Below are 16,283 nucleotides of genomic sequence, written 5' to 3' on the forward strand. Positions count from 1 at the left end.
GAAAAAGAAATAAAAGGAATCCAAATAGGCAATGAAGAAGTGAAACTCTCACTGTTTGCAGATGACATGATTTTATATATAGAAAACCCTAAAGAATCCAACAGAAAACTATTAGAAGTATCAATAACTACAGCAAAGTTGCAGGGTACAAAATCAACTTACAAAAATCAGTTGCATTTCTATACTCTAAAAACAGAAGGAGAACTCAAGAATACAATCCCATTTACAACCACAATAAAAAGGATAAGATATCTAGGAATAAATTCAACCAAGGAGGTAAAAGACCTGTACACTGAAAACTATAAGACATTACTGAAAGAAATCGATGATGACATAAAGAAACGGAAATATTCCATGCACATTGATTGGAAGAATAAACATAGTTAAAATGTCCATACTACCTAAAGCAGTCTACAGATTCAATGCAATCTCAATCAGAATCCCAATGACATTCTTCACAGAAATAGAACAAAGAATCCTAAAATTTATATGGGGCAACAAAAGACCCCAAATCGCTAATGCAATCCTGAGAAAAAAGAACAAAGCTGGAGGCATCACGATCCCTGACTTCAGAATACACTGCAAAACTATAGTAATTAAAACAGTATAGTACTGGTACAAAAACAGGCACACAGATCAATGGAACAGAAGTGAAAGCCCAGAAATAAAACCACATGTCTACAGACAGCTAATCTTTGACAAAGAAGCTAAGAACATACAATGGAGAAAGGAAAGTCTCTTCAATAAATACTGTTGGGAAAACTGGACAGACACATGCAAAAGAATGAAAGTAGACCATTATCTTACACCATACACAAAATTTAACTCCAAATGGATCAAAGACTTGAAGGTAAGACCTGAAACCATCAAACTTCTGGAAGAAAATATAGGTAGTATACTCTTTGACATCAGCCTTAGAAGGATCTTTTTGAATACCATGTCTACTTAGACAAGGGAAACAAAAGAAAAAATAAACAAGTGGGACTTCATCAGACTAAAGAACTTTTGCAAGGCAAAGGAAACCAGGGACAAAACGAAAAGACAGCCCACCAACTGGGAGAAAATATTTGCAAGTCACATATCTGACAAGGGGTTAATCTCCATATCATATAAAGAACTCACACGACTGAACAACAGAAAAACCAAACAACCCACTCAAAACATGGGCAAAGGATACGAACAGACATTTTTCCAAAAAAGATATACAGATGGCCAATAGGCACATGAAAAGATGTTTAACATCACTGATCATCAGGGAAATGCAAATCAAAACTACACTAAGATATCACCTTACACCTGTTAGAATGGTTATAATCACCAAGACAAAAAATAACAAATGTTGGAGAGGTCGTGGAGAAAGGGGAACCCTCATACACTGCTGGTGGGAATGTAAACTGGTGCAGCCACTAAGGAAAACAATATGGAGATTTCTCAAAAAATTAAAAATAGAAATGCCATATGACCCAGCATCCTGCTACTGGGTATCTATCCAAAGAACTTGAAATCAACAATTCAAAGAGACTTATACACACCTATGTTCATTGCAGCATTATTCACAATAGCCAAGACGTGGAAGCAACCCAAGTGCCCATCAAATGATGATCGGATAAAGCAGATGTGGTGTATATATATATATACAATGGAATAGTACTCAGCCATAAATAAAGACAAAATTGTCTCATTTGCAACAACATGGATGGACCTTGAGGGTGCTTTGTTATAAGAAATAAGCCAGACAGAGAAAGACAAACACCGCGTGATTTCACGCCTATGTGGAAAATAAACACAGACAAAGAGAACAGTTTAGTGGTTACCAGAGGAACAGAGTTTAGGGCCGGGCACAAGGGGTGAAGAGGTGCACCTATATGGTGACTGACAAATAACAATGTACAACTGAAATTTCACAATGTTATAAATGTTATAAACTATTAGGACATCATTTAAAAAAAAATCCCTCCCTGAAAGGTTTCATTTGGCCTCCTATTTTGTTCTCTTAGTCCTGAGTTCATCTTGCCTCATGTCATGAAGAATGCAAATCTACAAAATGAAGGACACTGTGTCCTTAAATCTCTGGAGTAATTATTCCCTCAGTCAATAGTTCATTCCTGACGATTAAATAGTTCGCCTTCGCTTTGCAACTCAGCCCAGCCCAGCTGACTTAACTGTTTCTTCCTTAATGGAGCCAGACTCCTCCTCCCCGCACACACGCCATTAAAGCACCATTCAAATAAGTTGCCTGGTGATTTCATCCCACCCATGATATCTAATGAGCCCCTTTATCCTCTATGACCCTCTCACTCTGTCCAGGCTGTATTACCCTAATTTCCAGACTTCTTCAATGGCTTTGTCATAGTCTCCCTGCTGCCAGCCTCTACCCACTCCCAAAGCACCCTGAACAAGATCATCAGATTAATAGTCTGCTTTCCCATCCCAAAACTCTAATGGCTTCTTATTGTCTACAGCACAAAGTCTAAAAGACCAACCTAATATGTAAGACACTTCAGAAGATATCCCTAGTGCGTATCCCCTTCTTCTCCATACACATATCCTTCATTAGACTCTAATTTCCTCACTTCTCCCAAACCTCTTCTCCACTTGGTCTTCCTATTCCTTAATGTCAAAACTCAATTCTTGGCCCTTAGCCCCAAGACTCCATATTTCTTACTTCGTGGAACCTAGAGAAGTAATAGCACCTTGGTGATTAATCAGATATTGCCTTATATTACTAAGTTAATCAACATGAGACTTGATTATAACATAATGAAATTGAGTTCCACAAAACTTCACTATCTTTATCAATATCAAATCAATATCATTTCATATGAATATCATTTCATACCATTAAATAAGAGCCCAAACTGGTGGCTATGAACAAGATCCAGCTTCAGCTTTATGTGGCCATAGAGACTTTTGTTGTTTTAGATTTGAATTTGAAGAATCTGAACATCTTGCGGAAGGCAAGGAGGAGGAATTACACTCTCCATTTCACCCCAGTGCCCATCACTCACCATTATTTCAAACCCCACTGCTTCTGACAGTCACCAATCCTGCCTGGTCCTGAGGGCATTTGAGTTTGCAACACGTTTTGATAGGCACGCTTGAAACATCTCATTGCCCTAGGAAGTCTGGAAACTCCAGGCACAGCTTGTAATCTTAGACTCCGTAGCATGACTTGTCCCCTACCAACAGGCCCCAGCACAATACTGAGCACAGAGTAGAAGCTTAAAAAAATACAAGTTGAGTGACTCCATGCAAGGCTGTGGAATCAATTTGGTTAATTGTGAGGGCTGAGAGACTGGATGTCTCAATGAACAAAGGATGTCAACATTTGCCTGGGTTGAACTTCCCTTATGCAGTGACAAATGTGCTTTCATGAGAACAAGTTCTCACCATGAACCCAGCGCTTCCAACAATGACACCTATTACATACAGTTTGTTCCTGGAAATTATCCCACTAAAACAGGTATGATCAGTTCAAGATACCAATTTGAATGAGTTTCAGTTCCTAGAAGAAAAGGAACAGACATATTTACTTTGGGATGGGGGAGCAGCTTCTGAAAAATGCTATTCACAAACATGATATTCCAATGACAGGAAGTACGAGCAGAAAGCATCTCTTGTTGGCCTAAACAAAAAGTGGTTAACCTTGTTCCAACTTCTGTCAAGAGAACTTAGTTGGCCTGTCACTCTACTGAAATGCTCTGAGTTCATTTTTTTAAACCCCTTGGGTTGTATTATCCAGCATGCACCAGCCTCAGGGACAATCAGGTGACAACCAAGTGGCAGAAAGTGGAAGAAATAACATGAGGTTTGAGACAAGAAGACCAGTGTTTGGAAATTGGCTCTGACACTCATTAACTTCTCTGAGCCTTGGTGTCCTTAGCGAAAAAAAAGGCTTCCTCAAATAATTAAATGAGATGAGAATAATAACAGCTAACACTTACTGAGTGCTTATTTTATGCCAGCCACTGACTCAATGTGCTTTAAATGTGTTAACTCATCTACTTAGGACAACATTATGAAGTAGATACTATTATTGCCTCATTTTATACAGAAAGACACTGAGGCACCAATAGGTTGTTATCCCCCCAACTCACTCAGCCAGGAAATGGCAGAACCAGGACTCAAATCTAGGTGCCCTCACTGCAGAGCCCTCAGCCCTAACACCTGCATGCTCATGCCCTTGAGAAGCACTCGATACAGTGCCTGGGAAACTGAGGCACTAAACACAGGAATGAAGAAAATGATTGAAAGAGAGGGGGCAGGAAGAATGAAAAAACCTCCACTCCATTTCTTTACTGGGATTCCAGGTCTCCCAAGGTTAGATGGTGAGGTCTTTAAAAGACCGTAGGTCTCCCAAGCCCCTCAACATTGTCCTGTCCTGTCCTCCTCTGTGGAAGAAACTGGAATAAATCACACTTCCACACCCACTCGGGCTAAGCAGGACGTGCAGCAACATACCTTGTCTGGTTCAAAAGCATCCCCGGCCGTGGTTACCAGGGAAAAGGGGGGGTGGGGGGAGGGTACGGAGGGGGAAGTGGTGTACCCACAACATGACTAACAAAAATGTACAACTGAAATCTCACAAGCTTGTAATCTATCATAACATTAATAAAAAAAAAAAAAAAAAAAGCATCCCCGGCCAATCACAAACCAAAGGCCCCACACCCACCATTGGGTATTTCAACTCTCTTACCTTAGAGCAAATTCTCTGCCTGGCCAGAGGTCTCTCTTCTCCCTCTTCATTTTACAGTCCTAATCCTGGTGACTCAGCAGCCTAGCAGCCCCCAAATTCCCTTTGCCATTTCTGGGGCAGGCCATGATGGCCCTCGGTGCTGCCATCTCAGAGTTCCTGGTGTTGAGATGAAGATTAGTCCTCTCCGCCGTGTGACCCTCCCACACATACAGAGCAAACCCAGCCATACGTCATGTTGCATTCTCTCTCTCCTATTGGCCCACATGGTCTTGGAGAGGAGGCAAAGCTATGGCCACCACAGAGCCAGCGAGAGCAAATGAGCCCCAGCAGGTGATTCTTATGGGGAGATGAGGAGGGTTGATATCACACTATGGGGTACATAGTACTTTTAAAATAAAGATAAAAAGGAAAGAAAAATACATACTTACAAGGGTGCTGGAGGATCACGCTAAAAGATATACTATCCTGAGGGGAAAATTTCAGACTAGGACCTCCTCACTCTGCGGAAGAAGTTCCGACAACCCAGCCATCCTAAAAAGGACCCATATGCACCAGGGAAAAGCTCTTGTCCGAGGCATGACTGTTTTTGTCAAATTTTCTAGTTCTGAAGATGAAACTAAGCACAGGCTCTTTCCTCCAAAGAAAGCCACTACTGCGGTCCCTAGATCTGAGTGGAGGAGCCGTAGGGAGCAGACTCAAGTTGCTGGAGGACTGCAGCTCTTCTCATTGTCAACAGGGTTCCCGTTACATGGGAAGAGAGGAGGGGCTTCCTCCAAGACCTGCACATCCCCAGGGACTGCTGGAATGGGTCCCCTACTTAGAGAAGGACAGCAGTCCCATCAGGCGGTGCTAGTAGATTCACTGGTCACACATGGACCAGAGGGCATGTCCTTCCCTTGGCTGCCCTCAGAGAGGCCAGAAGGCTCCTTTAACAGAACTCACCGAATAGAGTCATGGCTATTATTAAGACTGGCCGGGGGGCTGGCCCACTGGCATAGCGGTTATGTTGGTACACTCCACTTTGGCGGCCCAGGGTTCACACGTTCAGATCTTAGGGGCGGACCTACACATCACTCATCAAGCCATGCTGTGGTAGCATCCCACATAGAAAATAGAGGAAGATTCGCATGGATGTTGGCTCAGGGACAATCATTCTCAACCAAAAAGGGGAGGATTGGCCACAGATGTTAGCTCAGGGCCACTCTTCCACAACAACAACAAAAAAAAAGAGTGGCCAGTCATTCGGAGGCTAGGCTGAACTTGCACACATAACCCATCAATCCTCTCCAATTACACATTTAAAATAAACCACCTTCTTTTATGTTAAACATATCACAAACACTCTCATTTTTTAAATTTTATTTAACTTCAGGGTCTTTAGGCTTCAGCTGACTTTGGGTCAGTCAGGTGACCATAGAGAAATGGTCTCATCGTATGGTGGCTTTTGCTTGGAGGGCCCAGGCTCCACAAAGGAGATTTTCCCAGGAGCCTCTGCAAACCCAGACCCTGTGAAACATGCTTGCAAAATATGGTCCAGATCTGACAGATGTGCAACTATGAAAGCCAAGAAAGGAATAACAAACTGATACCAGACAGGTGGGAATTTTTATTATGTTTAATGACACATCTCCCCAAAGTAATCCAAACCCCAGTATGTCACAAAATTATTCACATTATTATATACTCCCAAAGCAAAATACCTCAACTGCAATCCTGGATCCAATATGATTCCTCAAAACTGAAATAATTCCTTGAGCAATTAAAAGGTAAAATAGGAATAATTTAAGCAACAGAGTTAGCAGATCAGAAAGTGAGAAAAAGGTAGATTAATTTGTGGGGAAAAAAAAAGGCTTTACCACAACTAGAAGGACCCACAACTAAAATATACAACTATGTACTGCGGGGATTTGGGGAGAAAAAGCAGAAAGAAAAAAAGGCTTTAAATAAGAATGGGCACTTCAGATCTTATCCCTAAACTGAATTAAGGTGCTCAAACCATTTCAAAAGAACCGAACAGTGAATGTAACAGTGTATATTTGAACAATAACTTACATGGGATACCAACTCAGTAGAAATGATTTCCTTCAGCTGCTTGTATACCTTGTTGTAAGTGACCCCTTTCTGAGAATTGTACCACAGTCTTAACGTAACACAGTATTTTTTATTTTTGATGACTACTTAGACGTCAAAATAACAAATTGACAACTATAGTTTCAGACATATCGAGAACATATGAGCAGTTGTAATTTAAGCGTGTTGTCTGTTTTCCAAAAATGGAAACCTTTTGGTAATAGATACCTTTATTTGGCTGAAATTCTGAGAAAAGGATAAATGAGTTTTGTTTTACTGTTTTTGTTTTTGGAGAGTTTTTTTCTCCTTTAATTTTTAATTTCATTTTCCTAATTTGCCTAATGAACGAATTCCTGTGGTCATAATGAGAAAAGAAAACCTGACTCTCACTGAATCTTGTAAAAACTAAAAGGGTGTTAGGGTGTGTAGAGGAAAGCGCTCAGGTTACCGTATGAAGGAAAGATGAAGGTTTCCATTCTCAGGCTGCTCTTCCCTGGTCCGCACCCACAAAGATTGACGTGCCCCCGGTCCCCCTTCCTGGCATCCCCATCCTCTTCATGTTCCCTCAAGCTGTGTAAACATTTCATACAAGTACCCTTCTAACTAATTTTAAATCCAGTTTTCAACAGCCATATTCGAAGAGCCTATTTACTTAAAGCAGTTCTTTCAGAGAAATATTTGAGGAAGGTTTTGTTCCTCATATAAATTATTAAGAATTTATAAATTCTTAATAAAAAGGAAAAAAAGGAGGGCTAGGTGACACAAGGAGGAGTTTAAACTACAGTCCAAAGAAATCAGCCTCCTCCTACAAATGCATCATAGAAATTGAACCTTTAGAGCAAGATCTGAATTCTCCAGATGTTATACTCTGTCTTTCTAGGTTTTCGGTGGACTTCATGTAAATCAAGTCTAACACTAAAAAACAAACAAATAACAGAAAATAGATTTACCAAAAAAAGAAAATCACGTTGACAGTCTTTTCGTGAAGGATTTACCGGGTTATTCCTCTAAATAGCAGCTTCCTCTAGATCATGTAAAATGTAAATTGATTTAGAAAGAAAGAGAGAGAGATTGAGGGGGGAGGGGGAGGGGAGGGAGGAGAAAAAAGAACTTTTCAAGAACACATCCACTGCCCAAAATGAGGAACACTTGAAAAGCCATCTTGATATTTTCATTAGAATTCTAAGTGCCTTCCAAATGAAAAAGCATCTACCACTCAACTATTGGTATTTTCTATTTCAAGTTCAAAACAAACACACAAACAAACCAGAACACAAATTTTCCAGCTTGACAAGAAAATATGAGCCCCAAGCAGCAAACGCTTTAATCAATGACTCTTACCTGAATACAAAAGACTGAGGTACAGGGTTTTATTTAAAGGGGATTAGATACCCGGTGACTCATTACACATAAAAATTGTTGTCCTTCTCTCTAAGGATGTGTCAGTTGACTCGATGAGGGAGTTCTTCATGATGCTCCTCCAGCTTTCATTCAGTTTACCCTGTGAAATGTGAAACTTCATATACTACACGTGGTACTGAGAAAAAGAGCACCAGTCGACACAAGGAGAAGAGTTTACTCTGTTCTCATCTTGGCATGTAGCTGTACCTTGGGACCCCAGGGTTTCTGAGCCCCTTCTGCATTCCCAGTGCAATGAAGCAACATTAGGTGAGCACGACAAAGCAGCCATGTGACCTTGGGCAAGTTACCTGACCTCTTTGTGTAATACCAGGATGATAATAAGCAGAGTATCCACCTCTGAGTGTTATTGTAAGGAGTTAGTACAGTCCTTGGCACATAGTAAATGTGTAGAAACTGCTAGGTGTTACTGAGCTGAACTGTTAAATGTGCCCCAATCAATTCCATTCTATGCAAAAATTATTTTTGAGCATGGCGAGAGTCAATACAGAATTGGGGGGTGTTACAAGTCCCCCATCCTCAAGGCACTCATAGCCTACTGCAGAGATTCTCAGTCCTAAATGTGCATTAGAATCTCCTGAAGAACTTTTATAAAAATACTGATGCCACCCGCAGAGATTCCAACTAAATTGGTCTGGAGTGGGGTCTGGGCATCAGTATTTTTCACCCCCCACCCCAGGGGATTCGAATGCTCATTGAGGACTGCTGACCCAGGAATCTGCCTTGTGATTTGGGTACATGCTCACTGCCTGTGTGGTCTGTTGGATTCTGAAAGAATCAGGAGCTCCTGGGATGAAGGGAGGTGTGTCATTATCCATTGCATCAATCTCTGCAGGCCACCAAATGCCAAATCCCTCAGAAGCTGGTGACCAAATCAGACAGGGAGAGCCCTCAAGGTTGGACATTAGAATCTGTGTGCTGGTTTGCTTTTTGCTTCAGTTGTAATGGAAATGAAGGGGCCCCTGTGGGAGGAAGTCAAATGGCTCTTGCGTGCCCAGCAGAGACAGGGGAGGTTGGAAGGCATACCAGCCACTGTTGTAAGAGACGGAGGCCTAATGAGCTATGACAGAATCAGAAACCAGCACTTCAATTAATTTTTGTCCTTCATTTTTTTCTTTTCTTGGGTTACTTCCTTTTTGCTATTCTTTAATTTTAGAAAAGTTGTGTGCTATAATTCTTGTCTGTGTCTGAGGAAATCCAGGCCTGAGTTCCTTGCCCACCCTCTGGTTGGGAACATTACAAGTAGACCAGCTCCCACTGAAGCCCAGCCACTGCAGTGGAAGCTGGGATCACAGGGAGCTGCCCACAGGGATGGGGAACTCAGTGGGCCAGAGTTGGCGCCATTTGGTCAGTCTCCCCTCCCTTCACAGAAACTTCCCTTCCAGTCCTCTGTCCTCTTCTTGGGAGGGTTTTCATAAGGAAAAATAACTATAATACAAGACTTAGGGAAAGGAGTACTAAGTGGAGGCATGAGGAGGAACAGAGGGCAGAGGGCCTGGCTCTGCCTGAGGGACCAGGAGGTTTCACAGAGAAAGGCCTTGTACGCCCATCTGTGAACGTGAAATCTCAGTGAGCACATACCAGACATGGGCAATCAGCTCACGCACTTGGGAAGGGCCATGACACAGAGGCAATCACGCCTTCCAGGAGAACTAGGGATAATCTGCGGGGGGAGGGGCGGTGATTATGGGAGTTTTTTTGCAGTAAAATTCACATAACATAAAATTCACCATCTTAAAGTGTACAAAGGATAATCTATTTTATGTCAAATCATCCTGAATAAGGAGAAATAGACGTATTCCAACCCCTTCTGCCCATTTCTTCCACCCATTCCTTGGTCAGACAATTGGACTCATTGTTTATGGTCCAAAAATTCCTGACCTTTTTGTGATAAGAATCTACTTTTTCATTTCCCCCAAATCAGCAGATCACTAGGAAATCGGGAGAGGAAAGCTGATAGACAGTAAAAGAGCAGCAGTGGAGAAGGGAAGGGACGAGAATTGGTGCTGCAGCAGGAGAAAGTCCTCGAAAAAAGCAGGGAAGGGGATAGGTAGTGGAGACCAACCAGGTCCTCTGCTGAACGCTCCCCTCGGGCCTATCTTCCTGGCCACAGGGTGATTCTGGCTGACTCGCTTGAGTCACCTGACCTTGCTTGTTTGATCTTCCCTGGATTCAGTGAGATACTCAGCATCTTTCTAATAAATGCTCTGTTTGCTTAAGGCGAGCCAAAGTCACCTTGGGTTTTCTACAACCTTAAAAACCATCACTAACACAGCCCTCCAGGCCCCAGCCTCACCAGGAATCCAAAACCCAAGAAGTGGAGGTAGGGGGAGGAGAGTGTGGAGAGCTTTCAGACAAGGCCTGCGAGTATATTCCAAACCATTGGCTGGGAATTCATGTTATGTAGAAAATCTATTTTCTAAGACAGAATTTACTAATTTTTTTTCCTTCCTCTCTATCCCCTCACATCAGTGTCCACATGTCAGCTGGTTCAGGGCTTTATGTAACTTGATGTTCCCCTTGTTGAAATTCAGTGCAGTTTGGCATTTGGTAATCACATGGGCCATACTCCCTAAGTGGTAATTATGTGGGCTACGTTCGTATAACCACCTAATAAATGCCTAGATGACTGTTTTGGCAACTGGAGATTAAGTGGTCCAGAATCCATCCTTTAATCTACCAAGGAGAACATTCTATGGTAGAAGCCAGCAAATGGGCAATTACTGAGCTGCCCTCCACATTCCTATGTGCTGAAGACAAGGCGGGCAGTCCTGGCCAGCCCTGGAGCAAGGTGATTTGTGCCCTAAGGCATAAATGACCTTCGAACCAGACTTTCAGGAGCCTAACTACAGTGAAAACCTAGCATGTCAATCCCACACTCTTTTATTGTTTAAAAAGACTCATAATTATTTTGATGTTGCTAGAATGGGGAACTACACAATACAACACCATAGGATCCTTGTGGGAGACGTTCTAGGACAATGTCCACAAAGTCTGCTTGGGTTCCAATGGGCTCTGCTCTGTCTTTCTCTCCAGGGTTCTTCTGTCACATATTCTAGGTTTGAAGAAGCAACAGAATGTAATGGCTAAAAGTATGGTCGCTGAAGCCAGACTACTCACATTCATATTCCGAGCTGTGCCATTTACTAGCCACGTCACCTTGAGCAAGGCCCCTAGCCTCCCTGTGCCTCAGTTTCCCTGTCTGTAAAATGGAACTAATGATAGTATTAACTTCATAGCATTGTTGTGAGAATTAAATATTAACTTATTTAATGCAAGTGAAGTATTTGGACCAGTTCCCTGACACTCAAGAAGCACTTAGCAAGGAACAGCTACTATTATTCTGGGCCTGAGCTAGGAAGGAAAAAGAAGAGAATACCTGAGAAATGATGATACCCCACAATATTGCCAAATACTTGTCACATATCTGAATTCTAGATTTGCCTCGTTACCTCAGTCAACATTCACTCACAAACAGTATTTCCTGAGCACCAACCACAGTGGAGGGTCATCGGATGCAAGGAGAGCGGCAGGGTGCTGGGGGGAAGTTAGCATCTTATTCAGGGCACAAACCTAGGATGCGAGGCCGAGTTCATGTAAGCTAAATGGCATTCCATCGTAGTGCACTAAATGCTGGCTAGAAAATAGGGGACAGGACAGACAGAGTCCCTGACCTCGTGAAGGTTTCATTCAAGTAGAGGGGGCAGATTTTAAACAGTCAACCCATATAAAAATATAACATCAACTGTGTCATACTTTATGAAAAAAAAGTGCAAGGTGCTAAAAAATATACCTCAGAGAGGGAGGGAGGGTCATGGAAAGTGATGAGACCGGAAGGATAAACAGAAGTGGCTAAGCAGAGTCAGGAAGTATTCCAGACAGAGAGCAACACATGCCAAGTCCCCAAGGCAGGAAAGAGCGTGTATTCAAGGAGCTGAAAGGGGGGCCATTAGATTAGGAGTGAGAGAGAGAGAGTGAGAGAGAGAGAGAGAGAGAGAGAGAGAAGTACAAGAGGAGGCAGGATTCCTGGCAGGTGCACATATGTGCTATGGTTACTACACTGAGTGAAGGAAGAACGTGGTTCTTAGACCTCCTCCACGTCTCCTGTCCACCCCATTTTCTAGTTACTTCACATTGACAGTGGGAAATTGAAATTGCTTTAGTAAATCAAGCAGCACTTAAGCTGCTTACTTACATAAGACAGCAGCTCAAAAATATCTCTTTTCATGCACTGGGTATTTCTTCAGATGGTAGCTGGGTCTTTCAAGGATACAATTTACTTTAGAGAAAGAATCTTCCTACAATAAAAAACAAATCCAGCAATTGCATTACTCGTAATGTAATATAGATCAATGCTATCCAGATGTGTAATTTTGCATTTAAGAGGTCTGTGAATCCCATATATGCTATATATGTTGGGTTCACTATATATGTGTGTACATACATACCCCTCCCTCTTTCTTTTTCTTTCTTTTTTTCTTCATTTTAAAGGGAGTCCCCTACTTGAAAAAATTAGGAATTAAAAAGCAAAGCCAATTGTTTTTCTGAGAGGAAGTAAAGTAATTCACTGCCCTCATGGTAGAGTAGTCAATATTCATTTATAAGTGTCATCCTATAAATCTAGGATATGTCAGCATTTAAATAAGTCAAGATGACCAATTCAACTACATGGTATGGTTAAATCCAATCCCTGGGGGCATGTTAAGCTTTCATTCGAATTCTTCTGAAATGGTGACAGGTCACTTAGCTGTCGGTACACTGCAGCAGACAAAGTCCTGGGTCTATCTGTCTATGGATCAGAAACACTCCCCACCCCCATAAAAGTCAAACAGCCAAAACACCTTATTAACTTTTAGAAAAACATCCTTCCATGTTGTGACCTTACACAGACCACACACATTTTGCTGGACTCGTCCCTGGCTTGGGACTCCTGTGAGCAGTGGAAGGGAATGTGCTACAGGCCAGTTAGACTGTCTTCTCTCAGTCTTTTGAAGGACCACATCCCCTCCTGCTGCAGGACCTCTACTTGATCATGCTGTGCTCCCAATTAGCTGCTACTCATCACTCATTGTCAGGTTCCATTGTCTCTTTCTCAGGGAAGCTTGCCCTGACTCCCAACCAAGTCAAATACCCACTTTCATACACTCAAAGGACACCATGTACCCTCCTTGGTAAGCATCACAATTTTACCTTTATTTCTGTGGTTACTTGATTAATGTCTGTCTCCCTCACTAGACTGGAAGTCCCAGTTCCCATATTATTTTATCAGCAAAGATCTAATGTTATCAGAAGTCCTAACCTTGTCTAGGTGCTGCTGAGCTCTGTGGGATGTCAGAAGACTGCATACCCTTTCATGGATCTTCTTCCATGTAGACTGAGAACTAGGATGGAACCTGCACAACAGAGTAAACAGGGTGGAGTATTACGCAGCTACTAAAAAGCATATTTAGAGTACATAACAGTATGGGTTGATATTTATAATTTAATAGCAAGAAAAAAACAGCAACATGCAAAATAGTATACATAGTGTGGTTTCAATGTCAATGAGCCTATGCATAGGAAAAACATTGAGGAATAAAAACAGCTAAGCTGTTAAGAATGGTTTGTGTTTGGGTGTGTGGCTGTGAGTGATTCTTTTCTTCTGTGTACTTTACTGTGTATTTCAGATATTTCTCCAAAGACTAAATCCTGCTTTAACATTTAAAAATTTTATCCCAAAAATTTTAATTCAAAATTTAATCCTAATTAAGAATTTTATTTTATATCTCATTACTTTAGGCCAGCCAGTCCCAAGCTTAACCACAGGTCCTGCAGTGTCTTTCAGTTCCTCAACATGAAGCGTTTTCTCCCTTTCATGGGCATTCGCAGCACTGCTCCCTCTGCCTGGAACGCTGCAACCCCCATCCTCATCCCCACTGGTGTTAACTCCCACCCACCCTTCAGAGCTCAGTTCAATTCTTCATCTCTCAGGAAAGTCTTTCCTGAACACCCTCCTGTCGAGGAATGCAGCTTCCTGTTATGTGCACTTGGAGTCCACTCACCCCTCATTCACAGAACTCCCCCCAGTGGATATTCTGTCATTACTTGGTTAATATCTGTCTCTACTCCTAGACTGAAATTGGGACTGAGATACTTTGGTCCATAGCTCATCCCAGGGCCTAGCAGGAATTGAATATTTCTTGAATGATTAAATTCATCCATCTATTCATTCATTCATTCATTTTAGGGAGGAGAGTGGGTACCAAATCCTAAATTCTGAGGCAGAATTAGCATTTTGGTCATGAAAAGCACAGATATTGAAACACCTAAGGAATTTTAGGAATTTGGATAAAATCATTCTCTTTAGTTAGTGTACAATAAACATTGGAAATGACAGGAACATTAAGGGAATCAATCCAGTTGTTAGTCTAGCCACCACACTAATGAGCCCCTGTGTGGGTGCCTCTCTGCTTGGTTTAGGACCCACATCCAGGCCACCTATCCAGCTCTCTCATAACAAGCATGTCCCACTGGTTTCCAGGGAGACAAGACCAAGAGCCTGAGTGGATCTACACAAATCCATTACCAACCCAGGAAAACAACTCAAAGCAAATGAAAGCATCACCCAAAGCACGGCCATGTTTAAGAAAAGACAGGCATGTCACTTCTATACTCCTCTAAGAATTTTTAAGAGGAAGGAATAGAAATATTTTGAAAGCTATAAATAGTTAGCATTTAAAAATAGCCACCAGCTGGACACTGTAAATGCTTTTTCATAGGTCTTGAGTAACCAGTGCCAAAACGATTCCTACATTTGTTACCATTACTATCATACACAGTCAATACTACATTTGAAGATCTTTGAGAATGATGAGTCAACAGACAGGAGCAGACTGTGCCCTCATTACAGCCTTCACCATCTCCAGATGGTGGAGGTAGGGAAGAGGCTCGGGAGAGTTCCTCCCTCTTTTGGGACTACCATTTCTCACCCTTTTAAAAGGATTCTCCACTTCCCCCATTAGAACATTGGGCGGACTCACTCCCAAATTTGTCTCCCAACTCATCCCTGCAACCTCGGCCCTGGCCGATTTCCATACTAATCTAGCAGAAACTCAAAAGGTGTTTTTCAGGGGCTGGCCCCGTGGCCGAGTGGTTAAGTTTGCGCGCTCCGCTGCAGGCGGCCCAGCGTTTCGTCGGTTCGAATCCTGGGCGCGGACATGGCACTGCTCGTCAGACCACGGTGAGGCAGCGTCCCACATGCCACAACTAGAGGAACCCACAATGAAGAATACACAACTATGTACCGGGGTGCTTTGAGGAGAAAAAGGAAAAAAAAAAAAAAAATCTTTAAAAAAAAAAAGGTGTTTTTCATGCGTCCCAGTGATCCGGGCACAGGGAGACTGGTCCCAGTGTCTGATGTGAAAAGAAATGTGGGGGCAAAGTGCTGGTGGCACCTAGTGTTCCAGGGGCTGCCTCCGTGCTCATGCTGAAGGCAATGAAGAATGGATTCTTCCCCAAGGATATGAAGGGATAGCTTTCATTCAAAACAACTGTCTTAGGGGCCGGCCCAGATAGTTAAGTTCACATGCTCTACTTCAGCAGCCCAGCGTTCACTAGTTCGGATCCTGGGTGTGGACCTACACACCATTGCGCATCACCATGCTGAGGTGGCATCCCACGTAGAAGAACTAGAAGACCTTACAACTAGGATATACAACTATAAACTGGGGCTTTGGGGAGGGGGTAAAAAAAAAAAGGAAGGCTGGCAATAGATGTTAGCTCAGGGCCAATCTTCCTTACCAAAAAAAAATCAAAACAAACAAACCACCTTTAAAAAAGAAACAGCTATCTTAAAAATACTATCTTCAGTGCCACCTCCCTGGAGTTAAGGTGACCAACTATCCTGGTTTTCCTGGGACTAAAGAGTTTCCCAGAATGCAGCACTGTCAGGGTTAAAACCGGGACAGTCCCAGGCAAACCGGATGCCTGGCCACCTTACTAGAGAGTGCAGTTTGGAAAATAGAGCTTACTGCTCTCCATCTCTGACTTACCCACCAGACATGTGCAATCATGGGGTTTTTTTAATTTATGACAATAATATAAACAAACCATGTCTAGA

The 16,283-nt window shown here is 42.4% G+C and overlaps 1 protein-coding gene across 5 annotated transcripts in view; it reads right to left on the bottom strand.

The window, feature by feature from the left end:
- Nucleotides 1–6,282: 6,282 nt before the first annotated feature.
- The window catches only part of SPATA6L (spermatogenesis associated 6 like), a 44,670-nt gene continuing 34,669 nt past the window's right edge, over nt 6,283–16,283 (bottom strand). For 4 of the 5 annotated variants that reach the window (XM_070248276.1, XM_070248277.1, XM_003363999.5 and 1 more), the window contains 3 exons: nt 13,485–13,578; nt 12,381–12,483; nt 6,283–8,267 (listed from right to left, as the gene is read on the bottom strand). In XM_070248276.1, the coding sequence (XP_070104377.1) occupies nt 12,394–12,483; nt 13,485–13,578 (184 nt within the window). In that variant the 3' untranslated portion in view covers nt 6,283–8,267; nt 12,381–12,393. The remainder of the gene's footprint in view (nt 8,268–12,380; nt 12,484–13,484; nt 13,579–16,283) is intronic. The other variant, XM_023627301.2, reaches the window with a different exon arrangement.

This window comes from Equus caballus, chromosome 23, assembly GCF_041296265.1.
Source record: "Equus caballus isolate H_3958 breed thoroughbred chromosome 23, TB-T2T, whole genome shotgun sequence".
Taxonomy (NCBI): Eukaryota; Metazoa; Chordata; class Mammalia; order Perissodactyla; family Equidae; genus Equus; species Equus caballus.